Genomic DNA, 22134 nt, shown 5'->3' on the forward strand with positions numbered 1-22134 from the left:
CTTTTTCTATTTTTTGTGTTGAGAAAAGAAAAATACTGTGAAAAAAGTTTGTATCCTTTGAGATTTGGTTAACAGATAGCAATTAGCATTATTAAAATGCCAAAAAATTTATTTGGTTTAAAATATTGACTGCAGAATTGCAATCATTTTAAGTTAATATATTTAAGTCTCATACTAATGACCTAAGAGGAGGAGTGCTTTCTGGAGCTTTTTTCTCCTTTTTAAAAAATGATAAATAGGGAGGAGAGAGAACAGGTTGTCGGCATATAGATAATAGATGTTCTTGAAAGTGAGCCCAGAACAAACGGATCAGAAAGATTTAATGCAGCTGAGAAAAGAAGCAGGTATGTGTATTGAAAGGGCTCAGTGTGCCAGGCAAGATCAATGAAAAGAATGTTACATTGAATCCTATCCTGTCAAAAATAACTAAATATGTAACTACAGAGATAAAGGGGGAAATCCCACATGTATCCACACACACTAACAAAGAAACAGAATTCTGGCTGAACTCAGACTTCAGGGTTATAGAATAAAATGCCCTAAGACAGAGGAACAAAGTCTAAATCAATTTTGAAGGAGAGAAGTTGTGATAAGATATATATTGTAGCACAATATGTTGTTAATTTATGAAAACACTAGAGGACATTCTGAGATATACAAAGACTCAAAAAACATACCACTCATGTACTCTTCTTTTAAAATTACTTAACGATTACTTCAGTTGACTGAAAGATGGGGCAAAAAGGAAAAAAAAAAAGTATGAAGAAGTCATGGTCAGAAAAAGCCAGTGGGGAAATTCAGTAAAAAAAGAAATACATAATATTGTTCTGAATGACTATGGATTATTATATGACACAGTTTTAATTTTAGCTTTTTAATTATGTTACATGATATTTGAATAACTGAGATAAAAATAACAAATAATTGATATAATGTAAAAAAAGTAACGACATAATATTATTAAAATAAAAATAATTAGGATAAAATATAAACATTTTAATAATGATAATGAATATCCATATTATAAAACAGTGGATAGACAGGAATTAGGGACGTGAGGGGTATACAAATGACAAGTGTCTTGACACAAATATGTAGCATATTAAAGATATTTTATTTTTGGTTCCGATATTTTAAAAAATAAGTTAAAAATGCACTATGAAACTTGCAGGTAAATATTAGAAGAATTAAAAACTGTTACAATGCCTCCAGAATAGAAGGTGGAAACAAAGAAATATAGACAAAAAACATAGAAGTATTCAAAAAAGAAAGAATAAAATAAGACAAAATAAGGCCAACTATAAAAAAAGAAGATGCAATGGATGACTTCTTAGAAAAATATAAAAGTAGAACTGATTAAAAAAGCAATAGAATATCTGAATAGTCTAATCACCATGAAAATGCAGATAATATAGTCAATTTTACCTCCCCAAAGAAGTGTAGGTGCTATAATTTTATGAATTGGTTAATTTAAAGCACTGTAAGCTATTTCAAAGCATATAAAATGGTAGAAAGTTTTATGAGTTATTTTTACCAAGATAGGATAGCTCTCTCTATATCTGATTATGGCAGTATAAAAAACTTACAGACCAATCTCGCTTATAAACACAAATGCAAAATTATAAAACATACTCTCTGCAATAGTATTTTAAATATGTAACAGAAACAAAAATAAATTCCACACAAATTTGGAATTCAACTTAGCAAATTTTTATACTGATACGAGTGTAGAAATTCTGAAACGATTATTGTTGTAGTTTACAGTTGAGCAAGTGAATAAATATACTGTGGAGAGACATAAATATTGACTGGAGGAAGACGAGGAAGTAACCTGTGGGGTTGGACTGGAATTAGAAATATATAATATTTATAAATCATACCTGTGTCACCCTTAGCAAGGAATGTTCTTTGTCCTGGGATGGGGAGAACTGGCAACACGCGCCTGATTGGATTTCAGAATTGCTATGGACCAATGACTGCTAATGCCTCCCAATCCCCCGTGTTTGAATGCAGGTGTCTACAGTGGTTATTCTGTCCCTGTGTCATTTTTGAATTTTGAGCGTGGGAGGAGACATAGTTTGTTTTTCAGCTTCTGTGTCTTTGGTTCAAGAGAAGGTGCACCTAAGGAACGGCACCCAAAGAACCTTATCTGATCTGAATCTGATAGATGACAAGGTCCTGGACTTTGTTTCAATGCTCCAGTGAATCATACCTCTGGGGGGGGCATGTACTTTGCATGTGAGAAATGTGAATTTCTGTTGGCAGAGGGGGAACTATGGTAGAGTGTGTCTGAAGATGGTGGCAACATTTTTTCATAAGCAACATTCTCCTTTGAAATGTGACTTTACCACTCACCCCATCAAGAGGTACAGTCTATTTCCCCTTCTTTGGAATCTGGTCCTGTGACTTGAGTAGACCGATAGTGCGTGGCAGAAGTGTCATGGTGTAAGTGTAAGTGGGCTGAGTCAAAACCATGGCAAATAGAACACATCACTGAGCACTGCCTGAGTTCCTGAATGCAGAACAGTCAGCAACAAAATGATTTTTTTTTAAAGATTTTATTGGGGAATTGGGGAGGGGAACAGCATTGGGGAATCAGGGGAGGGGGAACAGACAAGTTGCTGTCCTTTTGTTCTTCAGTCTAGTTGTGGAGGATGTTGCTTCACTGGCCCATGTTGGTATTATCATTGCGCTCTTCCCGGCTTAGGCGGTCAGTCACGGCGGCTCACAGCAGCTCACGAAAGCTCACGCCTGCTGCTGACCAACCCCACTGCAGCCTATGCTTTTGCCGGCGACTCACGGCAGCCCAGCTCCAGGTGGAGCTGTTGTTCACCATCTTAGCTGTAGAGGGCGCAGCGTCACTGGCCCTCATGTGGGATCCAAACCAGGACCCTGCTGCTCAGAGCTGGCATCCCAAGTCAGCTCTTAACCAACGCGCCACGCGGCTGGCCCAGCAACAAAATAGTTTAAGCCACTAAACTATGGGGTTATTTGTTACACAGCAGTATATAGCTAATTCACTATCAAAGAGTGCTAGGGTCATTCTAAAACAACTCAGGAGCCAACTTGAAGAGACTCTCACTCTTTGAATGTGGACAATTTGAGCAGCAATAAAAATACTAGCTGCAACGTTTTAGAGCACATTAAATACATTTATGTGTAAATCTATGTATGCAAGATACTTTAAAAAAGAAAACAAAACCTCCCTGGTTACTTTTAGATGCTATTAGGGAACCAAGTCATTATTTTCAACACGTTAAATGAAGAATCCAGCATTTATCTTGTCTTTCCTGTAGAAATGATATTTCAAGATAACCAAGTATTATGGAAGGGAAGCTCTTCACAGAAGAATTCTGACTAATAAATATAGAAGGAATGATAGAATTGGAATATCATCATTTTGCAACCCCTCATGAAATAATGGCTTTAGAGAATGAGCATCAGTGGCTGCTAAAATCATCAGGTGAAGGGATGATGTGCAATAAATGGGCCAGGTCAGCTTGCCAAAAAACCAAACCAACACCCTTCCTGCCCCCCTGTCGGCCCCCCCCCGCCTCCACCCCAAATCTCAGCAAGCTTCTAGATCTAGTTTACAAAACATCTAGTTTACAAAAAAAAAAAAATGCCGTGGGGTGGGGAATGAAGAGAAACATACGACTAAGAGAATGCAGGAAAGTCCAGAATATGAAAAATTTTATAGGACAAGGGCCCCATGTTCTTCAGTGAATAGATGGCTAGTATAAAAGGGGGCAAATTCACAGATTGAAAAAGACTTAAGAGGCAGAGTAGCCAAATGCCATGTGTGGAACTTGTTTGGATTCAGATTCAAACAAATTTACTGTAAAAAGATTTATGAGAAACAAGGAGAATGCGAACCATAAAGGGTAATTAATGCTATCAAGGAAGTATTCAAATTTTTTTTCAGTGTGAGATATAATTTTTAGCTGTAAAAAGAAACAATAGAAGGGGGTGCATGGTATGATGATGCTGTGAAGGGCCTGGATTTGTCAAGAGGACAGCTGATCCCATCCCAGGCTCACTGGCACTCTAAGGACGACCAGGGTCACATCATCTGGGTCCTGAAGTTGGGGCGCCTCAGTCCTTCCAGAACAGGATCAAAGAGGAGTCTGGGAACTGTTCTCAGTCATGAGAAATGAGCAACTCTTTGAGATCCTTTTCAAATTTTGCCTCTAAATCCAGTCCTACCTGACCAAAGTCGGAAGCCTGAAAGAGAAAAAAAGCAAATGCACAGATGTCTAAGGACAGAGAACTAGGACCGTTGAATCACTTGTACATTCCCACCCTCTGTCTTCTGGGTGCTATGCTTCCCCAGCAGCCAGGCAGAATGGGTGGTTAGGTGCTGCTCCTGCACCGAGATGGATGAGACTCTGCCTGGTTAACTTGGACCTGACAGGTGGTCTGCACTGAAGAGCTGATTTTGATCACTGTCAAGCCTGAGCTTGGTGCAAAATAGAGGAAAAGCATTTCTTAAAAGCCCACTCATTAAAAGAAGGATGACCCTCCTGTTCTCCAAGTCCAGCCAGGCCTGTGGCGAGTTCCATACGTGGACACAATTTGTGGCTGGTGAATGTGCCCACTTGTGGCATTGAGGAAGGGAAGGCAGCTGGGGGCAGATGACAGCCTTCTTTAGCTACCTCCCAAGAAATGTCTGTCTGTACAAGGGAGAGTGAAAATCAGGATAAACTCAAGACACTAAAACTAAGAATGTCTTGGGTTGTAAGAAAGCTGAACTAATTCTCTCCCTACTAAGGAAGGACGAAGCCGACAAGACCTGAAAGCTATTCCGGGTGATGTTTGAGTCCATTGGGACATGCAGGTGTAGCAAAGTCCAAGCATGAGCATCCTGGAAGTTTAATTTACTTCCTTTTGTATAATTAATTCGCTGATTTCTGTATTTCCAGGGCATGAAGAACAATGGAACCATATACTGCCCTTCCTCTCAGTTTGAACTAGGAGGCCAGACAAAATCAACCGCTCTCCGTGGGAGCAGCCGGCCAGTCTGGGACTGGGGACAGGTTTTCTTCAGACGTCATCTATGAGGAACTTCCTCCTCTTACTTGTTGCTCTTTTTGACATCCATCCCTGGAATGCTTTCTTCTGTAATCTTTGTCTTTTTGAACCCACTCTAGGAAGACACTGGGCACAATTCTTGCAAAGTTCTGCTGTTCCAGAAGTTAGGGGAAAGTAGAAAGGACGTGAGAAGCAAGCAGGACACGCCCTTGTAAAACATTTACCTTGTAAAATGTTTTATGGTTGCGAAAGATCAGGCGCATGTCCCGTACAAACCATGCCACTGTATAGACTTTCGTAGTCAGCCTTTCCTTCACCAGGTCCAACCACATGGCTTCCTTAAAGGGCTTAGCGTAATCTCGAATCTAGGTACAAAGCATGTTAGCATGATGTCAGCATGGCCATCGTGACTGAATGGATCCAACTTAAATACAAGCTTTTATTTCCAGGCTAATAATGACAACACCATCTGACACCTACATGCCAGGCTTCGTTCTAAGCACTGCCACTACGTTAACATGTGACCCCTGACAACAACCCTATGAGACAGGTACTACAATTACACCCATTTTACAGACGAGGAAACTGAGAGATGGAGAGGTTAAATAACCCAAGATGTCACAGCTAAAAAGTGGTAGAACTGGGACTTGAACCCACAGTTTGGCTTCTGAGTATGAGTTCTTAACTCCTAAGCTATCCTTAAGAGATTCCCACCTAAGAGAAGGTGAAGGCCAGACCCAGGGAGGGGAAGCTAGCATGGTGGGGTGGAGTGGTCCCCTCCCTGGTCCGCAGCTTACCTTCTGGTCTCTGCAGACAGCAGTGCCTGCAGGAATCATACTCCAAGTCTGCAGAATGAGTTTTACATAAGAGAGGAGCCTGGAAGATGAGAGTCATCAAATGTGACTTACGTTAAGTGGGGTCTTTGCAAAGAAGGAGCTTTGTGGATGACAGTATGCCTTCAAAAGGAGGAATTCACATTTCTGTAAAACATCAAGAGGGCTTTAAAGTGGAGTGAAGCTTGGTGACAGAGCAGCTGGGCCTGTGCCCAGGCGCCTACACAGGAGCCGCCAGACACACGGACCTCCTACCTGTGTTTGTCAAAGGGCCATGAGGTGGGTTGAATTTTGTCTGGACTCCATGTTTGGGCACTGAATTGCCATTCTCTGAAGCGAGACATTGAGGGCTCCCTTTGGGTGCCCTTGCCCTGCTGTGTGACTGACTTCTCACATGTGCGTGGAAAGGACAAGGCCTGGGGTTCCCACCTGACTCACCAATTGCTGCTCAGGCCCCATCTGCCTCGCCAGGACCTCAGATTCCCTGTGACATTCCTGGCTTCCTGAACACTTCTCCATCCTGCAGAAGGTGCAACTCCACGGGCTCCTGAGAGGTGGGGCGTAAGTGAGCAAGGGCAAGGCCCCTGGAAACAGCCACCATTTCTACTGCTGCCACTGTCAATGGGCATAACTGAAGGACAATGGGGACACTTCCCAGAGTCTTCAAGACCCCCACATGGGGTCTGAGCTGATGAGGCACTCCTCCCTGCGTTGAGGGTAGCAGCTGGGGGCCAGTGGGTGGAAGGCGGTGTCAGGGTGACTGGTGAGCTCTCCTTTCCCCACCTGAACTCCGGGGTGCACAAGGACCCCTGCCCGGCAGGCCCAATTGTGGGAAACTGGGCCTTAACCCCTGGGGACCACAGGCCTCCATCAGCCCATTGAAAATGTAGCAAAATGAGGGAATCAGGCCAGGTTTCCTGCCTTGTCTGAATTAGCACAGAACACAGACAACTGGCATTTTCCATCCCCGTCCCTCTTGGACAAGAGTCTGCGCTGCAAACCTAGGAAAGGACATCTCCCTGGGGCGGTGGCAGCATGGTGCCCCAGCAGCAGACTCACAGACACAGGGCTGTCCCTGATACCAGAGGGAACGGAGGCTGCTCTGGGTCACACCTGCACCCAACCGCGCTCACAGGTCCTGCTCTGCCGTCTGCAGCTGAGTGACCAGAGGCAGAGTTGTGCACGTGGCCGGCTGAGTCTCACTAACCTGTCATCCTCTGCAGGCGGGATGTGACAGTCTTCATGAAAGGCTCTCCGACAAGTGTTGCAGCAGAGCAGGCATCCCCCTTTACAGCACACCTCACATTCATCTGAGTCTTCCCACTGGAAGAGGAGATAATGCATGCACCGCTGGGATCAGCGGGGCCCACCGAGCACTGACACTGAGGGGCTCTGGGGCACACCGCCCCCCTGCCCCCGGGTGGCCCCACGGTGGAGGCTTTCAACCTCACTGACGTGGTGCTCACACAGAGTGCTGCTGATGGAGGGCCAGCCTGGCATTTCAACCCTGGAAGCGCAGGCAGCAAGAATTGTCACATTGCCATTCAAACCACAGATTGTCAGAGGCAGAAGGGACTAGAAGGTCATTTAAGCCCATTCTACACAGCGTGGTCTGAGGACCACTGGTGCCAGCCTCGTTTGGGAGCTGGGTAGAAACGCAGACCTACTGAATCAAAATTTGCCTCAACAGGATTCCGGTGGTTTGTACGTGAAACTTGAGCAAACTCAGCTGTAGGCAACTCCCCCGTTTTACAAGCCTGGAAAGACAAAATGCCTTTTTTTCTGCGGTGCCTGAGCCAGATGGGCACCCTGGCTGCCATCTGGCAGCCACTAGGTGCCATCCCAGGCAAGGTGTAGGTGAGTCAGAGAACAGCCCTGACGTTGTGGCTGACAAACAGACAGACAGTGCGGGGCTTCACACAGAGAAGACAATGTTTTCTCTGCACTCAGACATCAGCCGCACGATCCCCCTCCGCTGGTGGGGGGTGAAATAGACCATCCGGAGCTGGAGCAAATGTTCAAAGCATCTGGGAGTCTGCCTTGTTTAAGGAGAAAAACCCCATCACTACCCTCAACTGTCCATAACACCAGCATTAGGACCTGGGTGAGGCCACAAAGGAGGGAACTGTTTTCTCCATTCTGAGCACGAGCCACCCAGCCAGAGTAAAACTTCCCTTTGATTTGGAGATGGTGTTCACTTCTGTCACAGCTGGCGAAGCCTCCCAGCAGCTCCCTCTGTTTACAGGGCCCCAGGACTTCATAAAGAGGCACCCCACCCCCAGGCCCCCGAAGTTCAGTGGATCTTTCTGGCCTTCCCATCCTGAACTTGCCAGCCTGCCTTCCTTTGGCCTTGGGGTTGGCACTCTATGGCCCTCTGACTGGACCCCCAGCCTGCTCTGGTCCCGGGTACAGATGCCAGTTCCCCAGGTAGCCCAGTCTACCCCTCACTCCTCCCAGTTGAGACCCTGGTTGGGTCCAGAGCCCAGGGCTCAACCCCAGCCACCCCTACTTCATGCTCTGGAGTGAAACACTTTCCAACACACATGATATGATAAAGAAACAATAGAGAAAGGACATACAACTCCACACTCAGATTCCTTAATATAGAGTCTGACTTTGGTTTCGACGTTGACTGCTGACAGCTTTTGCCCTCTCCTTTCCCCCTCTATCCACATCTGGGCAAGTTGAAAAGAAAGCTCATATGCTCCCTCCCTCAACCCCGTCAAGAGTTCAAACCAGATAGGTGCGGTCCCTCACTCTGCCCCTGACTGTCCTCCTCAGCCCGATAAACTATAAGCTATACTCCCGTACAGCAGCAACTGCCGCCTGCACACTGGGCCCTTGGAGATGGAGGCTCTCAGAGCCTGGGGCTCTGCACCAGCTACCCATTTGGCCTCGGGTCATGGGAACAGCGCCCTACAGGGCAGCCACAACACACGTTTGCAGTATCAGCATCAGGTGTCTTAATGGTACACATGTACCGAGTGGCACACCGGTGGAGACTGGGTGTGCTACAGGGCAGCAGTGACACTGGATAATGTGGCTGAGGGAAAGGACTGCATTACACCATTCGCAGTCAGAACAAAACTTCATTCCCATGATCTCAAGGTGGCTTGTAATAGGTGGGGCTGAAAGGTTGGGTCTAGTGTGCCCCTGGCAATCATGTGCTGACACGTGGGATTATGAGTAAGAAGAAACTATAATATTGGGGCCATTAATTAATGATGTGGATTTTAAATATCTTTATTGGTTTTTTTCCTGGTTACAAAAGTAATAGATGGTTATTATAAAAATTCCACATGTACATAAATGTAGAATATGGAAGGCAAATGTCCCCTGTCATCCCATCCCAGAATAGCCAATTCTTTCAGATATTTTTTCAGTCACAGACCTGCACCAAACTAGACTCCTTTCATATATATTACTACCAGTTTGAACTTCCAGAAGCTCCCCTGACCTCAAAACCCTTGGGGGCAATGAACATATACCTATGAATCTGTGCATTAAAAATAAAATACCATTCTGTAGCTGTCTCAGGTTTGAGACAATACTGATGGACATTTTTATTCTTACCTAATGTTTTGCTATTACAGGGAGCGTCGCTGTACGTGTCAAGGTGTCAAATCAGCATGGAAATAAGGGTTCATACAAGAAGTGGCATTGGAGGACTGTGGCCTTACAAATTTTGAATGGATCTGGCCAAAGGTCAAGGGCAAGATGGAGGAGGCACCATTGCCTGTGCTGGAGGTTCACATCTAATAGGAAGCTCGTGAATGGGACTTGTGCCTGGAGGACATATCTAAGCAGGTAAAGAAGGCTGGGACAAGCGGCTGGGGCAGCAAGGAGATGACTGCCATTTTCACCTGGAGGGAGGCTCTGCAGAGATGAAGCTCAATTCAAACACATTATTCCTTTCTGGTGCTCCTGATAACGAGCATGGGGAATTGAGGACGACCTGGTGTTCAAGCAAGGATGATCACCTTGCCCTACCCGTTCTTGTCTATTTTAATGCCGTATTACTTTTTAAACTAGAGCACTCAATTTCTGACACTGAATCATCCAAATATCCAGATCTTTGTCTACAACACATGCACACCATCAGCTTTTGTCCTGACCTTTATTTTAAAAAGCTATCTGTTTCCCTATCTCAAGTTAACTATGAAAATAATGGCGGCATGTACATGTACCAGTGTGCTAAAGCAGTCATCGTGATGACGCAATGTCTAAATGTGAAGGTATCTCAGGGCTGGGAAACTCGAGGACTCGAAGGTAAGCCTTTTGACATGAAAAGTCCGCAACATGGCGCCTGAGAATGTGGTAGAAATTCACCTGCTATTTAGCTCTCTCTTGAGACTTATTCTTGGAGGACAGATCAAAAGTCCTACCTGAAAGAGAGAAGAGGTCAATGAATTAGGTTATCCTGGAAGCTTCTCATTTGTAAATATTGAAGTTCTCACTTCCTAGTGAATATCTGTACCTTGTCAGCTTACTGGGTCTCAAACCCAATGTGTCTAAAAGAAAAATGAGCTTCCTCCTCCAATCAGTTCTCCCCGACTTGGTAAAATCATATTTTCCCCGTTACTCTGTTACTCAAACCCAAGACTGTCAGTTCTTCTTTCTCAGTCCCTTTCTACCCTATCCTTTTATTTTCCATTTCTTTTTCTCTAGGTAAAATCTTTATGATTTCATCCCAGCAGTAATTTTTGAGTATTGAGAGGATTTATGTTAGGTTCTGGTATCACCCTTGTCTGCTGCTCATAGGATGGAATAGTGTGCTGGGAGGTGCAGAGAGACTTGCCATGGACAGGGTGGCCTAGAAACACTTAGATGAGGGGTCCAGATGCAAAGGGGTCTTGCGGAGGCATTTATCAGATGGAGGGTGCGGGCAAGTTATCACAGAAGTCTGTCTTCATCTTGTTTCTTGCCAGCTCACCCTACCCAAAACTGCCAGGCTAAGCTTCTTAAATCTCTCCTGACTTCAGAGCCCTTTGCTTGCACTTAAAGTTCCCCACCATCAGCACCAATCTGCGTTTTTAATTTTATCACCCACATTTTTTTCTATGAACATTTGGCTCTTTCTCCATTATGCTGTGGAATCCTAATGGGAATTTCTTCTGTTATTGACATCCCACTCATCCTTCAAGGAATTAAACCCACCACCTATCTGCCCCATCTCATTATAATACCTCTATCAGGTGTCCTAGGGTCTTTCCTCCGCAAAGCACATTCCTCTTCCAGTGCTTTGAACGTGTGCCTTTTCCTTCAATTTCAAATTCTCTTGGCGTGAACCAAACTCCCTCCTCATTCTGAATGCACTTCTCTGAGGGTCCTGGAAGACAAAGACAGCCCGTGCCAGGATCCACCTCCATCCTCTGAATTCACCCTAACCCTTCAACCCCCCGATTGTGGTGTTCCACTTTTCTGGGTCCAGAGAGGCTCCCCGTGCGGTGGGAGCAGGAGCAGGGAGTCTCAGTTGCCCCTCTCTCAAATTGAAGGAAGCCCTAAAATCTGAGTGGTGAGGAAGTGGGAGAGAATTTGCATTTTATGTGACAATTATATGTGGCAAGGACATGGTAATCAGTGTCACAGGGTCCATGGATGACTTCCATGTGGGAACGGAGTAGCCTGGCCACCAGGCGTATGACATGTTTGGAAGTCCCTTCTTAGCAAGCACTTCTTTCTCTGCAGTCTACCTCACTGGGTCCATTTGCTCAACAATCACACACATGGGTACTTTCCTCTTTTCTAGTGATTCTTTCATCTAGGGGTTCCAAAGAGCTGAATATCAAGGAACTCACCTTTTTCCATTTTCTCCTTATACAAAACCCCTTTTGCCCCACCACAGGTCACAGGAAGTTCAGGAGAGTGGAAATCCACAGTGTCAGCATTGTTTATTTCTGAAAGGAGAAAACAGTTTAGCATTTACTCAGTCTTCATTCTGTCTCCCTCATGAATTCTCCTGTTCCTGAATTCTAATAATAATAATGACATGCAGGAATCTTTTATTTTGAGTGGGAGATTAGATAATGTACAGAGTTGTCTCTAATAAACAAAACCAACACCACCATTACCTCAAACAAAATATTTTGGCAAAACATGTTGGGCTTCTTCAGTGAATGTGTTTTCATTCACAAGCTAATTGGCCACCACCTAGCATTCTTTCATCCCATAAACACCCTGCTTATCCCACTGTGCTGATGGAAACTGCCTATGCAAAACATTGCTTTCCATTTGTGTAGCTGGAGGAAAGGTCTTGGTGAACTTATTGCCTGATTCAACCCCGGGGTGTGTGTGTGTGTGTGTGTGTGTGCGCGTGTAAGTGAGGCAGTTAGCCCTGAGGGGATAGTGTCAGGCCTCACTGTGTACTGTCCCTTCTCATTTTATTGCTTCGCCCGCTTCTTCCTCTGTGAGTAAAAGAAAACCCTGGAGAGCTCTAAGACTAAATTGCACATGGAGAGATTTGACAACCCAAACACAAGTAGAGGATCTGGGTTTCTGATTCAGGAGAAGCAGTTGTAAAAGGGCTTAAAATAAATATCATCGATTCCTGCTCCCCTTCGCCCAGCCTCATTGGGGGTGAAGTCATTAAAGATGACAGACTGCAGGACCTGTTTCTTGGGGGCAAGGGGAAAGGGCTATCCATGGCTTACGTTGAGCTATACAGGATGTTACATCTGGAAGAAGCTAGGAGAACAACTAGTACAACTCTCTCCCTTGTCTCACACACTTATTGAAAGAGCCAAAGGAGAATGTATAAAAAAAGCAAGAGCATTGTTGGAAAAAGAACAGAACAGTGAAGAAACCATGAGATACTTTGGAGAGATATGAACCAGATAGAGTCACATGAGAAAGGAGAGATCCCTGAGAAGTGAGGGGATGGTTCCCTGTAACAGAGCCCCAGAGGGTACCCAGCCTTGGCCCAGGGGCTGTAGAAAGGCCAGGTAGGAGTGAGGGGGTGGGAAGGACTTTGTTCTAACAGCCAGCTAGTGCTCTTGCTTGAAGTGGCCGGCTCCATCACTTGTCTCCAGACCCTGCACACTAACGCTGGCCTCGTGGGAGAGCACGGCCTTGGGAGCCAGACTGGGTGGCCCTGTAATCCTAACTCTGCAATGTCCTAGCAAGGTTTCATAAGCGTGTGTTATTGTTATCAATAAATTTGGACCACTGTTGCAAACCCCAAGTGGGTTAGCATGGCAATGGGGCCTTCTGTAGGTTTCTGTCTCAGGGAACTGTCTTTCCTATTTCCTAAGTATGAAAAGTGTGGGTCCAATGAATACAGATGTCCCAGATGTGCTCACAAGCAGGTTCGGGAGCAGTGGGTGGCTTCGGAAGCTCTGGGCAGCAGGCTGGTGTGCAGAGCCATGGGCACAAGCAGCGAACCCTCCGTTACCTGGTGCAGGTGCTCCCCTCCCTCCCATTATGTGAGACCTTGTGTCCACCGTACTTCCGAAGCGACTATCCTGTCTCTAAGGGAGGGAGACAACTTTCTGATCTGTTTCCCCAAATCTTGCATTTGGCTCAGCTTTACCCACTCATTCTCAGCCAACAGGTCTTTAAGGATGATCCCTGAGGGGAAGCCTGCCTGGAGCTCTCCAGCATCCATTAGGTCACCATCAGGAAGTGTGAACCAACAAGGAGGAGCCTGCTGTGAAAAGTGAGCCATTAAATAACAAAGAAGAGTTCCTGGAAAAGGGGAGCCTGGTGGAGGAAATGATAAGAAAAGCCTAACAGTGACAAAGGGAGAAGAGGATGGGAACAAAGCTAATTAGTGATCCATCAGGAATTCTAACTCTGGGAATTCTTACAGAATATAGGAAAGGGCACATGGGGAAAATTATGTATGGAAAGACATGGCCTGGGGAAAGATCTGTGATCTGTGCTTGAAGGGTGGGTGGTGGTGTGGAGAGGTGTGTGATGGAGGAAAAGCGATAGTAAGGAAACGGTCAGTCAGCACACACATTGGACTGTTGATTTTCACAAGGACCTGACAGCAAGGGAGGCAGCGATGACCCCCATTGTAGAGCTGGGAGACTCAGGCTTCGATCTGGAGAGAGAATTCCCGACGATCTCCACATTCCATGAGGTGGAGCTGGCATTAGAATCCAGACATGCCGTCCTCTAGTCTAATGCTCTTTCCATAGCACTGGAAATGCCTCAACAAGACTCCGTGTCATGGAATCGATAACCGTGCAGAGACACCTGGTGTTAAATCAGAAGTCACAGGGGCAGGGGTGGGTGGGGAGGGACTGCTAATGGGGCAGGAGAAGCTGATGCTGATGGACACCTGTCAGCATTTGCCTGGATTCTTGCCCGCAGTAGTGTTTCCTCAAAAGACCAGGGGTCCTCTTTTTTTTTTTTTCAGTGTAAAGAACAGAGGACTTGTAATTTCATCACCTAGGTTGATTTTAGCTCATGCAAGTCTTTTATGTTCTAATTGACTCTGTAAAATAAGCTGAATAATACTTACTTGAGGGTTAAGTGGTATAATGTAGAGCAGAGTGCTTTGCCACCTGTAAAGTGATGTACATACTTGTACTGTTATAAGGCCCTCTGCATACGTTTGTGTGGGTTGTGTACCGAGCAAGGATTCCACCTTAAAGGGGGCTCTGATTTGCATTAGAGGCATAATTCGTTTGTATACTTTCTATAACAGTATTCCAGCAGAGGGCAGCAAAGTCCCTGGCTTCGGGAATTAGCTCTGCGCGACAAGGAAAGTGTATTGAAGAAGGGGGACTTTTTCTTTTCTTTTTTCTTTTTCCTATTTCTTTTTTAAAGTTTACAGCAGAGGATAGTTTCATTAGAGCAGAAAGTAACAGCTGTCAAAATGAGAGGGGGTCCCAGCTGCAGTGCCTGAAGGGGGACCTTTTCCTAGTTCACACAAGTGCATCGTATGGGTAATTGGAGGCCCCGATCTTGGTACTCATCCTTGATGAAGAAGAATGAATAAGGTATTAACCTGACAGTTATTGAGGCATAAAGTGTGCAAGGCGCAGAGGAGACAGAGCAATGAGCAAGACTGGCCTGCTTACTGACTTCGTTTGACTTTCACACGGTGTGCACAGACAGTTAATCACAGTTGTGACAAGCGCCCCAGAAAAAAAATGCAGGGTTCCATGGAGGCATATCAGGAAGACCTACCCCTGCCTGCGGGCCAGAGAATGTTCAAGGTGAGACCTGAGGATGTGTAGCAAAGGGAGAGATGAGGAAAAGGGATAGCTTTGGGGAGCGAGTGTGTGTGTGTGTGTGTGTGTGTGTGTGTGTGTGTGTGTGTATGTGTACACGTGCACGTGCTGAGGAGGCCCTAGTAGGAAGTGGGTGAAGCATTGAGGGTCAAAGTGAAATCAGACTGGTGGCGAGCCTTGGGGTGTGGGTAGGAATTGGGTTGCGAGTGTGGGTTGGTTATGTTTTGTTTCTTGACCTTGGTGGGCTCTTGCTTTGTGTCGATTCCTCAAGCTGTACACTTATGGTACATGCAGTTTTCCATATGCACATTACACCAGTGCTACTCAACATGTGGCCTGTGATGAGACAGGCTTGACCAGGACAGAAATCAAGGCACTGCTTTGTCCACTGAGGAGGTCTTGCTATGAAAACAGCATGTTTAGTGTTACAGTTGATTTACAAGCTCCGTATTTTTGCAGAACTGCAACACACAAGCTTGTAGATGGCGCCAGTCTGTAGACCCCACCTTGAGTAGGACCTGTTATACTTTGGTAATAAGTCAAAGGGGAAAAAAAGGCCAACGTGGCTTGTGCATAAAGAGGGAAGGGAGGCTGGCAAGAGAGACTACTGAGGAAGAAAGTTATAAAAGCAGAAGGAAAATGAATTCAGGAAGTGGAGGAGGAGGGGAGGACACTGACCCCTAGAGGCCCAAGAGTTCAGAGGGGCAGAAGTGGGCCCAGGGCCTGACCCACACAGACCAGACCTGCACCCTGACTAACGCAGGACGGGAAAACTCGTCCCACCCGGACATAGGAACACTGCCAGGTTTTGCTCAGATAAGGCCTTTCGCCAATTCCTAGAATGAAGGAAGTGGCAATTTATATTAGAACTTGACTCATGGGTTCAGTCATTGTCTCTTGATCATTTCTGGGTCTTTATACAGTTCTGTATTGAAGAATCCCAGTGCAGAAGTGTGGAGATTGGGTACACACCCCTCCTTCCGTGCTGTCATTCCCTTGGAGTGTGTCACATGTGGTCCCTTGTTAGAGTGGAGAAGACACAGGCAGAGGAGACCTAGTAGGAGGAAGACAAAGACAGCAGGAGAGGAAGCGAAAATGGGAGGGAACTGGAGCTTTATACAGCAGGCCCAGGCCCTGGGCGGCCGAAGGGCCGGTCTCTGCTTCTCGCTTTCTTACTCTTTTGGGGAATCATTTTCTGACAGCTTCTTGTTGAACTTGAACAGACATCTGTTTTCATTTTCGTTTCTAAAAAAATCCAAAACGTTAAGTTACTTATAACCAGAAACATAGATTTCCACGCTCTGCATGTCAACTACTTTAATTTTTCCTGTCTTTCTACCAGTTTAGAGAAAGATAGATATGGCTCCTTATGAAAGGAAAATCATAGCACTGACCAAGAGAAAATAACAAGCTCATGTTAATAGACAGGAAGACAAGTTTGCACAAACTATTTTATATATATGTATAATATATATCTATAATATATATAAAATAATGGGCACATGTACATTTAATGCAAATACTAAAACTAAATAAAGGATGTCGCCTTATAAATATTACATAGAAAGGGCTTTTTAAGGCAAAACTACAGGGCATAACTACAGATTCTCATTGTTAGGCAACTTTTCCCCCTAGGGGATATTTCACAATGTTGCAAAATCTTTTTTTCTGTCTGACTGATAGAGGCTGGGGCTATTGCTAAACATCCCAGGTTGCACATTATAGCCGCCACAACAAAGAATTATCCAGCCCCAAATGCCACTGTGCTGAGGTTGTGAAACTCTGGCACAAACCATACTGGAAAAGATAAATTGATTTGCCAAACTCAAATGAACAAAAACAGCCTCCACAACCAAAAATTTCCTCAAGTGAGTTAAAAGGCAAAAACAAAATAAGAAAAATTGCAATAAGATAACAAAGGGTTAATTTCCCTAATTGATTAAACAAAAAAAATAGTCTTATAGAAAAATAGACAAATATGAAGAGGTAATCCTCAAAAGAAAAAAATTCTAATGAAACACTTATTTAAAAAAATAGGTATTTTAGTTAAAAATAGGTTAGATGATGCTGCGGTAATTAAAGATCCTCTCAAATCTCGGTGGTTTATTGTAGGTGTCTGCAAACTACGGCTTGAGGACCAAGTCAGCCCAATCCCTGCTTTTGTAAATAAAGTTTTATTGGCACACAGCCAAGTTCATTTCTATCTATATTTGTCTCTAGCAGCTTTCATGCTACCATGACTGTGTTGTGTAGTTGCAATGAAGACCGTATGACCAGCAAAGCCTAAATTATTTATTATCTGGCCCTTTTTAGAAAAAGTTTGCCAAGTGCTGGTTTAGAATAACATAGGTTTACTTCTTCCTCATGCTGTGTGTTCATCACAAGTTAGATGAAGTTCCACGTCACTGACACTCATGGATGCTGGGGACAGAGCAGCCTCTGTCTAGAACTGGTCCCATGGCAGAGAGAAAGACAACACAAGGGATCTTAAAGCTTTGGTTTAGAAGTGATCTCTCACTTCTGCCCATATTTCTCTGGCCATATCAAGTCACATGACCATTCCTGAGTCCACAGTCCATAGAAACTCCTGGAGTATGTGGAGGAGTAATACAACCTATCACAGCATGTTTAACCACATGCACAGTGCAAAGAAATTCAAAGGGAAACATTGGTGGAATATCATCCTTTGCTCTTAATTTGTCAAACACAGAAAAGTCTTATTATTTCTAGTGTTGATGAAGGTGTATGGAAAAGGGTGTCCATATGTTAACCAGAGTCAAAACTGGCAACAATTTGGTCATCAGTATGAGCTAATTTTAAATATGCAGACTCATTGACCAATTCACTTCACTTTTAGAAATGAACCGGTAAGAATTGCTACTGAGAACAGTATGTCCACTTTGGGGATGGGTGACACTCTCCCCACTGGGTCAGCTTGAATCAGAGAGTCCCCAAACTCAGTGGAACAGTGGCGACTCTACTAATAGAAATGTAAACAGTGGACACTGGGAAGTGGTCATGTGAGTCCATATGGCACAGCTGAGTTGAACTGCGCCCTGAGGACACACTTATTTCTTCCAATAACCATTCTCCTTGCTTTGTCATATGCCTCTTGTCTACACTGCTCCCGCCTTCTCCTACTAACTTCCCATATCCACCTACCCCTGTGCCTGCTGCATGAGAGACCCTCCCAATCTGCCTTCAAATGGCAGATTCTCTCACCAGCCTTACCCTCAGGTCCAGATGCTTGGGCACATTCAGTCTTTGCCTTTTGGGCCCTTGTCATGATCTTTGAGATCCTGGTTGAGTCGTTCTTCCTTTGAGTCACCTGATCCACCACTTGGAGCTTCTCTTGGGTTCTGCGCCCAGGTGAGGTAGTTTCTAGGCCAAACAGTGATTTGTGAATAGTTTTCACTCGGGTCTGCAGTGAGGCTTCCCTACTAGTGGCTTCCCCTCTCATCCCCCCAACCCCTACTCAATCAGGAAATCCTGTGTCCCTGAACCTCACTTTTATCTTCCTATTTCTCTATAATTACTCCTTCCCTGTCTTCGTGTATGTCTATTTTCCCCCAGAGTCACAGTACACCTTCCTGCCCTCTTCCCCCTTCAACTCCTCTTTTTGTCTGTTGATTGTACGTGTACCAGTGAGAACGTAAGCTCCATGTCTGCTTTGCTCACTGTGATCAACAGCGTGTCTGGGTTTTCCTTCTTTTGTGAGGATTCCTTTGACAGGACGGCCTCGGGGTCAGGGATGGGACTGGCCATGCCCCAGTGATACCCAGGTGGCCATGTGGCTGAAAGGAGGCCACATTGATCGTCTAAGGAGGACCCTGTGGAACAGCAAGGGAGTGACAACTTCTTGCTTACCTCTTGGGGGATATTTTTTCTGTTTTCTTTTTGAATTTGACCAGCTACACTTTTTTCTCTTTTTTCCTAAAATGGGAAATAAAATCACCTGTTATGGCTATAAATATTAATCTACGAGCTTGAGATGTCAATACTTCATAAATCAATTTATATTTTGTCTTCTCATCACTTTAGTGAAGCAGAACACTATGAGATCTATGTGAAAATTTTATTTGGAAATGAAAAAGATTAAAGGAAGGAGTAACAAAGACATACTAAATTACTAACATTTAAATTGTGCCATTTTTTTTAAACTTATAACCAGGTTTTTCAAATTTGAAGGGAATATATAGAAAGATTATTATAAGCCATGGATATAAAAGATTTCTTAGCCAAAACTCAAGGCTAAAAATCATACAGGTAAAAGGTAGATTTGACTTTTTAAAAAATTAAAAATGTCCACACTTCAAAAAATAACCCCACAATGTTAAAACAAAAAATAGGAAAAATTGTAATATAATAAAATATAGAGAGTAAATATCCTTAATAAATAATGCAAAAGATGAATAATACACTAGAAAAATGGGCAAAGAACATAAATTGAAAATTCTTTAAGAGAAAATACAAATAACAAATTTATTTAAAAATAATCTTTAAACCACTAATAATAAAGAAATGTATTAGGGTACGCAGACCTTTAAAAAGTTTTATCATATCGAGGTTGATGAGAATATAGTTAATGAGACCTCAAGCATTGTTCAAGAGTGTGTAAACAATTACATTTTCTGCAAAATAATTGGGTACACGTATGAAATTTGAGATATGAAGACTCTAACCAAGTAATCTCATACTTAGAAATGAATTCTGAGGAAATTGTTAAACAAATGTGTAAAGATACAAACACACATGAATATGATTTTTATTTTCATATAAAACTTGGAAATAGCCTAACTGTCCACCAATAGGTGATTATTTAAACAAGTTGTTAAGCACACAATAATGTGCTATGCAACTAAAGGAAAAGAAAATAGATATGTGTGTTAAATCCACAATGACAAATAGCGTTTATAGATTAGACTATATAGTATGAGTATATATGTAATATATGATAAATGCACATTTGTAAAGTATATAAATAAGGTGGGGGAAACAGATTAAATAGACTTAACTTCCCGATTAATACTTTTCTGTACTATTTTCAGAAATTATTAGGAACACTGTATCAGCCAGGACAGGAGAGGCTATGCTGCCATACAAACAAAACCAAATCTTTTTTGGTTTTGGAACAGTGTATTTCTCGGGCACACAGGCTCTTTCTTCTGCAGGACTTTGAGTCTCCAGGGCAGCTGTCCTCTACGTGGTGGTGCTGAGATCCACGCTGCCTTGCCCTTTGGCACCTCCCTCTTCCACAGACTTCCACAGTCAGGGGAAGACAGTGTGGAGAGCTGTGTAGTAGAGCTTAGCGTTTTGACTCAGAAGTAAAACCCATCCCATAAACTCATTGGCCAGAACTAATATCATGACCTTATCTTTTGCAAGGGGCTGGGAAATGTAGCTTTCTGAGTGGGAAGGGGAGGAGAATCGGAAATAGTGGAGAGCACTAATAGTGCCCATCACACAGTATGCAGGGTGGGTACAGCTGGTTGCTTGTTTTTCTCTGGCCTCTATTTTTTTTTTAGTAGTCAAGTCCCTGACGATGTTGAGCTGGATACGTGTCCTTCTAGAATAAAACTACATTTCCCATTCTCCTTTGCAGTCAAGCATAGCCACTTACCTAATCCTGGCAATAAAATGGTAACAGAATGACTAAATGCAAACTACAGGGGTGTCCTTCAATGGAGGAGGTGTGCCCTTCCTTGACCTTGCCTCTCTCACTTTGGCTGGAATGCAGGGTTACTGGCTGGATCCTCATGAAGGGGACGCCACACGCTGAGGATGGCGATGCAACAGGCAAGCATGAGCCTGGGATTTTATGGTGTATGAAGCCAGCCCCTGATCACCTACTTCCATATAAGAGAGAGAAATAAGCTCTCTTATTTTAGTACTATTTCTTTGGGAGGTTGGGGGTGGGTGAGGGGGTGGTTTGCTGTCACACACTACAAAAAAATCCTAATGGCTGCTGCAAAGTATAGAACATTTTCTACATTGCAATGAAGTTAAATAACTGTTTTTAAAAGCACATTTGTTGTTGTTGTTGTTGTTTGTTGTGTTTCTGATTTGGATGTGTTTTTTAGCCTGAGGGGCATAACAACCAATAAGAGTAATATCAAATTTACGCTAAAAGAGAACATGCAGGTTCTTTACACTTACGCTTTTCTCCGGGAGATTTTCCTAAAGACAGCCTACTTCCAGCCTTATCCAGGTGATCTAGAAGTAATACAAAAGAAAGTAATTTTTAAATAAGCAGGCTGTATATTTATTGACCACACTCATTTCAGACCATCCTGAGCTGACCGCTCTTTGACAGTATTATTCCAGTCCGTTTCTTTCTGATGGAGAACCATGGCTCTTGAAGATAATTCTAGGGACCGAGACGTTAGTCCTGTGCCAGCAAACATTTATCGACAGAGTCTTCTAAAACCCATTAATCTCTTACATGTCTCAATGTCCTCATCTGTAAAATTGAATAAACCACTCAAATTTCTTCAAGGGTGGTTATGAAAATAAATAGAATTTGTCCATGAGAAAATCTGAAGCATTACCACAGAAGTCCAGGCAATGTAAGAGAAACAGGTTAAATGATCATTTGTTTTAATGTCAAATTGAAAACATTCTTTCTGACAATAATTAGTATTGTTTGAGAGTCACATCTGTCATGTGGGAGTTCTGTAAGTTTGTGACACAAAGACCAAACCACCAACAAACAGAAGAAGGTTCAGTTTTCCCCCCGCCCCCAAGGATAGTGGTGGCATTGAGTAGAACGGTAGTGTTGGCGAGTGAATGAACATGCAACATTTTACCTGCGCATGCCCACAATAACGTCATTTGGGGGGCGTTCAGCCATACTATTATATTTGTGTTTATGATGAGATGTTCTTTTCCCAATTTTCCCGGAAAGATCATGTGAAAAACATGGAGATTGGGACCCTCGGAAAAACCTTGATCCATGGCTTGTGCACTTTGAAAAAAGTACTAATATGCTTAGAGCATGAATTCTCAGCAGTGGTAATATTGCCCCAAAATTGGTACTTGGGGGGAAAATCTTACTCTTTTTATGTATAAGGCACAAATAAATATATACA

At 43.7% G+C, this 22134-nt stretch overlaps 1 protein-coding gene across 1 annotated transcript in view; it reads right to left on the reverse strand.

Moving 5' to 3' along the window:
- Positions 1-3553: 3553 nt before the first annotated feature.
- SP110 (SP110 nuclear body protein) overlaps positions 3554-22134 on the reverse strand; it is a 43447-nt gene continuing 24866 nt past the window's right edge. Inside the window, exons 9-19 of the mRNA XM_019657059.1 lie at positions 21489-21535; positions 21203-21259; positions 18278-18427; positions 16223-16291; positions 11663-11761; positions 11051-11193; positions 7072-7187; positions 6303-6411; positions 5940-6011; positions 5256-5396; positions 3554-4224 (exon numbers count right to left, since the gene is read on the reverse strand). Of these exons, the coding sequence (XP_019512604.1) occupies positions 4141-4224; positions 5256-5396; positions 5940-6011; positions 6303-6411; positions 7072-7187; positions 11051-11193; positions 11663-11761; positions 16223-16291; positions 18278-18427; positions 21203-21259; positions 21489-21535 (1087 nt within the window). The 3' untranslated portion in view covers positions 3554-4140. The remainder of the gene's footprint in view (positions 4225-5255; positions 5397-5939; positions 6012-6302; positions 6412-7071; positions 7188-11050; positions 11194-11662; positions 11762-16222; positions 16292-18277; positions 18428-21202; positions 21260-21488; positions 21536-22134) is intronic.

Source organism: Hipposideros armiger, unplaced genomic scaffold (genome assembly GCF_001890085.2).
Source record: "Hipposideros armiger isolate ML-2016 unplaced genomic scaffold, ASM189008v1 scaffold_273, whole genome shotgun sequence".
NCBI classification, from domain to species: domain Eukaryota; kingdom Metazoa; phylum Chordata; class Mammalia; order Chiroptera; family Hipposideridae; genus Hipposideros; species Hipposideros armiger.